The sequence below is a fragment of the Ipomoea triloba genome, chromosome 13, assembly GCF_003576645.1.
Source record: "Ipomoea triloba cultivar NCNSP0323 chromosome 13, ASM357664v1".
Classification (NCBI taxonomy): Eukaryota; Viridiplantae; Streptophyta; class Magnoliopsida; order Solanales; family Convolvulaceae; genus Ipomoea; species Ipomoea triloba.
This window is the reverse complement of record NC_044928.1, coordinates 7,127,235-7,135,820: the sequence shown is the minus strand read 5'-3', so window position 1 is coordinate 7,135,820 and position 8,586 is coordinate 7,127,235. Positions and strand designations below refer to the sequence as shown.

The 8,586-nt window shown below is 31.2% G+C and overlaps 1 protein-coding gene across 1 annotated transcript; it reads left to right on the top strand.

Annotated features, from left to right (window-relative positions):
* Window positions 1-1,019: 1,019 nt before the first annotated feature.
* Window positions 1,020-2,059, top strand: LOC116002875 (protein LITTLE ZIPPER 1-like). Its single transcript, XM_031243058.1, has 2 exons — window positions 1,020-1,197; window positions 1,551-2,059. The coding sequence occupies exons 1-2, from the start codon at window positions 1,091-1,093 to the stop codon at window positions 1,789-1,791; spliced, it is 348 nt and encodes a 115-aa protein (XP_031098918.1). The 5' UTR covers window positions 1,020-1,090; the 3' UTR covers window positions 1,792-2,059.
* Window positions 2,060-8,586: the final 6,527 nt, after the last annotated feature.

Sequence of the window (8,586 nt, the reverse complement as noted above, 5' to 3'; positions counted from 1 at the left end):
AAAAAAAAAAAAAAAAAAAAAAAAAAGGGATCAAATTGATAGTTGAATATCAAAAAGTGGCAATAATAATATAGTTAGTTGATTAAAATTAAATTTAGTTCATTTTTCACCCATCTAACTAAATCCATTAAATTTTACTCTAAAACTCAAAGATCAAAATGCAAATCCTTCACATTTATTGTCATCTAACTCGCAAACAATTATAATGGTCGTTGAGTCATCATGTTTTACCTCTCAACAATCCTATCAAATTTGGGTGTTGGGGCCTTTAGGGCGCAATGCTTATTAGGTGTACCATGATCTACACAGCTGCATGTGTAAACAATGCATAAAGTATATTATTTATGTGTATGATACATCATTTTATATGCATAAGGTACATTATTTGTAGGCACATACATTATGTTTTTATACATAACGTTCATTATTCGAATGTATATAAAATAATATGAAAATAACTTGATGGTTCATTATTTATATGTATAAGATTCACTATTTGTGTGCATAGGGTTCATTATTTGAGCATATACAAAATGATTAAAGGTTAATTATTTAGGCATTTAAATTCTAGGTTCATTTATGTTGTACATAGACTTATTTTTTATAGTGCATATATAGTTGAACTTATTTGGCACACTACATAGATCATGTACTTACGTAAATACGAGCCATCGATCTTGCAATGATTTTTACACTCTAAGAAAAATAATAAAAGAAAAATACTATTAGACTTGCTGTCTTTCTTCACCCATTTCCACACTCCTCTTCCTTCCTTGTCCAATTTTTTTTTTTTTGTTTTTTAATATTAGATAAGGGATTTCCTATTTGTAATTATGAGCCATGTTGCAATCATTTCTATGCTATAATAAAAATTAAATTTTAAAAAGACAAATACTATTATACTTCAATTCCTCTCTTTCCTCCCCCAATTTTCCACACTCCTCTCAAGCACACCTACTATACATTGATGATGACAAACATTTCACACTATTTATATCACCACATTTCACCATCATCTTCAAACCCCATTTCCCAACCCTCTTCTTCTTCTTCTTCTTCTTAAATTGCAGAAAGTTCAGAAGAGATCGAAATGTGTATCAGTTCCTCAGAGTGGATTCAATCCCATAACCTTTACATTTCTATGCATAAACAGCGATCAAAGCGCTCCAAGGTTCAAGTTCAGGGGCTAATTACAAGGTTTTCCTCCTTTATGTCATTAAATTATCAATCTTCACTCTTTCTTTAAACATCATTCGTTTTAGTGACGAAGAAAACCTGCAGTCATTACGAGGGTGTACACTGGGTAAACCCTGTCTTGTGATCCTAGCCAGCAAAGGATCACAAAAGAGAAAAACTAGCTTAGATTGTCCATAATTGATTAGTTTAAACCAATAAGGTCAATATGTTGTTTTTACTTGGAGCCAGACTTAGAATCTTGTAGTTAATTACCAAGCCAACAGTCCGATCATCTTGGTTAGGGTTACGTTGTCCCACAAGTAGTGTGTATTGTTGGTTGTTGAATTGATTGTGTTTGTATGATTTGTGTACAGGAGGAGGAAGAGAAGAGAGGAGAAGAGTGATGGAGAGAAGGATATAACAGTGATGATACTGCAGAACTTGAAGCTGTACATGGAGAATATGAGTATATTACAAGAAAATGAGAGGTTGAGGAAGAAGGCTAGCTTGCTCCATACAGAAAACCTTACTTTAATGTATGAGTTAAGTTCCAACAGATATTTTCTTGCCTCCTCCTCTACCACCACCCAACTATGCAATAATCATCTTAGCTAGCTGCTAGCCTCGAGGACTGGATCGAAACAATAAGCGTTGAGAGAACTCTGATCTTCGATCTCCAGAATTGATTCGATCTGAATTTTCCACCAAATTCCATGTTATTATGTGTGTAAGCAGCCATATTGGTGATCAATTAAGATGTAGTTTCAATTTTGTTCATCATTTTAATTTCTTGCGATTTCAATGTATTTCTCATAAATTAGAGTTCACATATATATGTTGTATGTTATGCCAAGCTTCTAATAAAAAAATTTCTTTTGTTTAATTTATATCTCTGATGATCTTTTACTCTAATTAGGGTTTGGAATCTATATATGCATATATATACTTGTCTTATAGGTATGCTAGCTCATCGATAATAGTTTTGAGGATAGTTTATGATAGAAAAATATTTTTCGAATCTGGGGATTAAATTATCCTTAATTTGTTTGTGAGAATATGATTTAATTTATAAATCAAATAAATTAAATATCAATTTTGTTATTTCTTGTTTCACATTATTAGAGATGTTCATGTTTTCATAGAAAAAATATTAAAGTAATTTAATTACATTGTTGACTTGGTATCGACGTAGAAGGAAGTAAGAGAAACAATATTGGATATACTCACTAGGTGACTAAGAGCTTGGAGTCATCATCACCACATGAATGAATGAAAAACAGGAGAAAGATATATAAAAGATTTGTAACTAGTATAGTTATAATATTTAAATTTTTATTAGGACCAAGTTACAAGGACTAACAGCATCCACAATAGTAGATTTTAGATGGTTTTTGCACGTTTTGATGTACATGTGGGGATCCCGGGGGTCATCTCGGCCGACCCCTGAGCTCAGCCGAAGCCTTGGATCCCGCTTGACGCGGTCTTCTCGGCACGAGACGCTGTTCAACGCCGTTAGGGGGCTTCCCCTCCAATCTCTCCGAGTTGTTAGCCCTAAACTAGTATAAAAACAAGTAATCTTGTCTCATTAAGACATCTACTTTGCCCTAACACACTTTTTCTCGTTATTGCATGATCTATCATTTATAATAGCGTTTTGTAATGACTTAATACAAGAATCTCCGTAATCATTTACCTTTGTCCTTTTATTACCCTATTCCTTGTTTTATCCTATCTTAATACAGGCTTAATCCCCATGATTGCACCCTTCGATTGTCCAATCATTGCTATACCGTACCTATTGTATTATCCTGTCTTGTCAACCCCCTAAAATTTTATCGGGTTTATTAATTCGGGCTACCCGGGTTAATTAAATCCATCATAATGTTAGTGAGAAAATCAGTGTGTGGTGCTCATAATAAAGGTAAATAATACTATGGACTAGGGTCTATCTTGCATTGTGGACCTTGGTACAAAAAAAAAAAATTAAAAAAAATTAAAAAAAATAAAACCTTTCAAATTTTGTACATAAAGTTATTCACTTTTGTACCTATAAACAAATTGAAGGCACACCATATAGATGGTAATTAATTACAGACACTAAACATGATAACTACATACACGTAAACTATTAATTGCATGTACATAATATGTTAATTGTAGACATATAACATATTAACCATCATCTTATGTGTTTACAGTTAACATATTTTGTACCTACAGTTAACAATTTATGTGTTCGTAGTTATAATGTATGTTATGTATCTTTAATTACCATGTTATGTGACTTCAAATTTGTTTACAAATACATAAATTATTAACTTCAGGTACATACTACGTAACAGGTTAACTACAAATACATAATTTTTAAACCAAATTCATAATGTATATAAACTCCAGTCCATATTATAACAATTGCACAATAAACCAACCACATTAAGGAGACGCAAGAAACCTATTCACACGGCCCACGCTCATGGACAAATTATGCTATGGACTCGGGTCCACCTTGCAAGGTGGACCCAGGTCCATATTCATAATTTTAGAACTCTATATTCACAATTTTAGATCTCAATATACAAAATTACATATACTCAATATTCACAATTTTTGAACTCTATATTCACAATTTTCTTATATAGATTCAAAAATTATGTTATACTATTAAATATAGAATTCTGAAATTGTGAACATAAAATTCAAAAAATTACGAATATAAAGTTATAAAATTGTGAATATGGACCTGGATCCACCTTGCAAAGTAGACCCAGGTCCATGGCATAAGAAACCCACGCTCATGAAACACATAGAATATCAATCCACAAATATATAATGTTATAGTAATTAAAAGAAAAAATCTTATTGCTGGAAAAGCCCAAGAATGTTTAAAAGAATTGTGTTCATTGGGATGACCCATACATATAGTCCATGAAAGCAGGTCAGCAGCTGTAATACATTACAGGCCCATTTATCTCTTGTCTTCCAATGCAATTATTATTTTATTATTATTATTATTATTATTATTATTATTATTATATTATAATAATAATAGTCCAATGATTAATTTTTGAAGTATGAGTTAATGATAATATTATTAAGAAAAGAAAGTACAATAATATACCAGAAGATGATAGCAGTTATCTGACAAAAGTTAAAGAACAACATTGAAGCAGACAGCTTGTTACTAATGATTTGTGTGTCTGTTGTTAAAACATCATCACCACTTCTTTATTCCTTTGCTTGTGTTATTTTCTCATTGGAATAATATAATATATACCCTAGGTCTAGTATCCATACATCCCCCTACAGAAGAATCTGTTTGTACTCTCTTCATTTATAAAAGACCTTTCTTTTTTTAGAATTGCAATTCAGGTTCTTAGAGCAAGCTCTATAGTCATGAATTTTTATTTTTATTTTTTTTGTTAGTCCAAATGGGAGAGAAGGAGGGGAGAGAAGAAGAAAAAAGAAATAGAAAAAGATGCTGACAAAAGAAAAAAAATTAATAAATTTCACAAGCCTAGCATCCCAAAAAAAAAAAATCTAACAAAAGAAAAAATTTAATAAATTTTACGTGACCAGCTGGCACGTGTATACTAGGCACAACAGTGCTCAATTTGCGCGGCATGCACGTCATTTAGTTTAAGATTGGCCCCACACAAAATTTAAATTGACAAGAATAAAAATTTCAAAAAAAAAAAAAAAAAGAGAAGAAGAAGAAGAAATCCCTCTCCATTTATTCAAAAACTCCTCCCTAATATTTTCTCCTAAAAAGACATCCTCAAAATGCACAAATGGTTATAGTGTATTTAGTTCATATGTTATACAATTTATCACTTTTAATTTTCAAGTTATCAATAAAATGGTATGTTTAGTCTTTGTTAACGATTATGTTAAACTTTATTGTTATTTAGTTTTTTTTAATAAAAAAAAAAAGTAGTTGATGATTGTAGCTAGTAAAATATCAAAAGTGAAGTTAAAATTGATATCGCGTATAACATAGACATTGAATTCATTAGGAAAATAGTATGTGTATTTTCATTTTCTATTCTTAACTTTTAACTCGCACACACAAAATCTTGATATAGACACTTGCATTAGAACTCACATGAAAAATAATTTATCAATGTCCGCTATATCAAATATTAAAATTTGAAAATTCATATAATAGAACTCAATTTATTATTATTTTAAAACTCAAGAATGTGTAATTGTAAAGTCAACTTAACAAATTACCTAATTCTAGTATTGACTTATAAGCCTATTGCCTTATTGGTGGAAAGTATCATAACCCTTTACACCATTATCCATCTAGTTCAAAAGTTGAATCTGATTCAAGACACGTGTCAAGTGATGGTGGCTTCAGCTAAAAAGATCTGCCCCACTAAAATAGGGTGGGACTTGACGCACCATATCGCTCCGGAAGTTGGGAATCCGTCACGAAAGTCTAATCGTGAAGGCGAAGTCACCACCAGATGCAACCGGGGCCCACATAACTCTCTCATTTTCCCGTTGCGGCACCGGTCCCACATTTTCTTTTTTTATTTTTTTCGTTTTTTGTTTTCCAGGACGCTCTCAATGCTTTTACTGGTGACGTGTACGCTCCTTGCTCAACCTACAGTGCCCTGCTGTCCTACGCTGGCGGACGTGTCATCACCCGCGTTTTCTATCCACTTGAGGGCAGTCCGGTAATTGCAACTTGCAAGGTGTGAGCTGAACGTAAATGTGGACACTGTCCTACGCTGACGGAATTTGCTATTTTTTATGTAAAATGCATATTTTAATCAAGATGAGGAGAGCATGAAAGTTGTTCATAATATGAGCCAATTGGTAACAAGATATAGCTTATCAGTGGATTTGATTATTTTAATCATTATTAACTGTTTGATTTGATTAAACAGCCAATATGTGTCGGGCGTTGATCGGATTAGTTGAGTTTAGTCCCTATTTGATTCGAGATGTAGTGATGTGGCTTACCATGGAGGGATGTGGTTAAATGGTTAATGTCTATCAACTTTATCACCAGTTGATTTTAAGCAGTATATGACAAGTAAATAGTCAAAAAAACTATGTGGTTAAGCGTGCTTGACTTACAGTAGGGGAAGTAAGCATAATGTAGCGCAGAATGGAAAAAAACTGCTCAAAGCAACTTTTTCAAAGAAAACTTAGTTTCGCGTGAGAATGCATGAATTAATCTTATTCGTCCATTTAATATTTTTAAGAATTTAAAATAAAAAAGAAATACAATTATATTTCTATAATTATACTTGTCTATTCAAAAATGTTTGAAAATATATTTAGAAAATAGTTTTCAAATGCATTGTCAATTTTCCGCAAATACACTGTCAAACATTTTCAAATGCATAACCATAATTACATAAATGCGACCTTAGATGGAGAAATAAGATTGGTGTGCATGTTCTCACACAAGAAGCATAGTTCTCATGGTGTGTGTGTATCACAGACTTAAGCTTACAAACCTTAGCTTGGATCATTTCCTTCCTTGTGCTTGTTATTTTTTGGAGATAATATTTTTTATAGTATTATATCTCTAACACTGACACATGTACCTAATTTTGCTTTGTTTGTGTTTTTCTGTTGTAAAGAATAAAAAAAAAATACTAATACAATTTTAAATGTGTTCCCAGTCCAATTTGATTCATACAAGAGGATTAACTAAACCTATTTCCAAAGTTTCAACTTTCAATAATTAATTCTCTTATCAATTAAAAATGTGGAAAATAATAAATCAAAAAGAAAATGATTTGCTTACTATATATAAACATAATTATACTTCAATTATTTGCTGTTAGTTCATTGTTCATGAAGTAGATGATTGCACATGCTGATCACATATAATTACTTGTGTCTCTTTTGAATTGAAAAGTTTAATTAAATACATGGAGATTAAAAAACAAATTCATCCTTGAACCAGTATTACAGTTTCTGGTAAAACATTAATTAGACAAAATTTTCATATTTTTTGGATAGTGACATGTTATCCACGTCGGTTTTAAAAATAATTGTGGAATGATACTTAAATTTAAAGAATTTTCTCACATATTATATTAGTCTTTTTGAATGATAAATACAAACACTCAAGCCAAAACACTAACATTACCACAAAAGTCAATTCAAGTATGGAGGTTTAATTGAACTTAAATACCACTCTACATTAGGGATGACAATTTCAATCCGTCCCGCAAATATCCACCATGCATGGGTCATTTTTTATTTATTTTTTTGGATAATAGTGGGCGGTGGATGGGTCGGGTTGGATTCGAGTTCTATGTATAAAACCTACCTTGAACCCCCACCCAACCCACCATGTGTATGTGTGTGTGTGTGTGTGTATATATATATATATATCAAAATAAGTACTAGTATGTAATTATTATAAAAGTTTCTATAACTTTGTGTAACTTTTTATATTACTATTTTTATATCTAAACTACTAAGTTTATTTTTAAAAATTAACAATTTAGTTATTATATTTGAATATGTCGGTTATTATTTATGTTTTAGTATAATTAATAAATTTTATTATTTTATTGTGTGTAAGTAACTTAAATATTATTTTTGAAAAATAATTAATAAGATAATAAGTGGTGGTACCCGTAGTGGGCACCCACACCCAGTGGACAGGGTGGGGTTTTGAAAAAGTCTACCTGATGCAAGTTAAAAATATAAGTGGGTGAAGAAAATATAAAGTGAGTCGGGTGATGAATATAGTCTTCACCAACCTATTCCAACGTTTTGCCATCCCTACTCTATAATATCTTGTGAAATTGATGCAAGATCATTTGAATGAGTTTTTTCTCCTTGGGACGACTTGAATACCTATCATGCATGCTTTTGTTGAAAGGACAATCTGTGATATGAAAGGACTATTTAGAAGAGGGTTACTGATGTCAAGAAATAGTCTAGAGTGAAAATTGTCAACAGCAAAAGCTATTTGCAAAGAAGTGATGCTTACATTTGAACAATTCTTCCACTTATTGAGCTATTTTTTTTTAAGATGGACTTCTTTCTTTGATTTGAGTACCTAGCACTACTGCAAAAAAGAGATGCTACGTCACCCAATCAGTGTCGATGTTTTACTAACTGGCGTAATAGTCAATAAAATAAAATTAAAATAATTATAAAATTTACGACGTCAGTTTTTTCGTATGTTGAAATTAAAAAAATATATATATGACATACTAACGTCGGTTCTTCGACGAACCAACGTCGTATGTTCTATTTTATTTATTTTTTTAAAAATAAGAATTACATACCACGTCGGTTGTTCAACGAACCGACGTTGTAAAAAAAATGGAATTACATTATGTTCTATTTTTAAAAAAGAAAAAATTACATACGACGTCGGTTCCATGGTAAACGCAAAAAAAAAAAAAAAAAAAAAAAAAAAAAAAA

Coding starts and splice junctions, on each gene's coding strand:
- LOC116002875 (XM_031243058.1), top strand. CDS start 1,091: ATGTGTATCAGTTCCTCAGAGTGGATTCAATCCCATAACCTTTACATT. Junction 1,198..1,550: donor GTTCAGGGGCTAATTACAAG/GTTTTCCTCCTT, acceptor ATTTGTGTACAG/GAGGAGGAAGAGAAGAGAGG.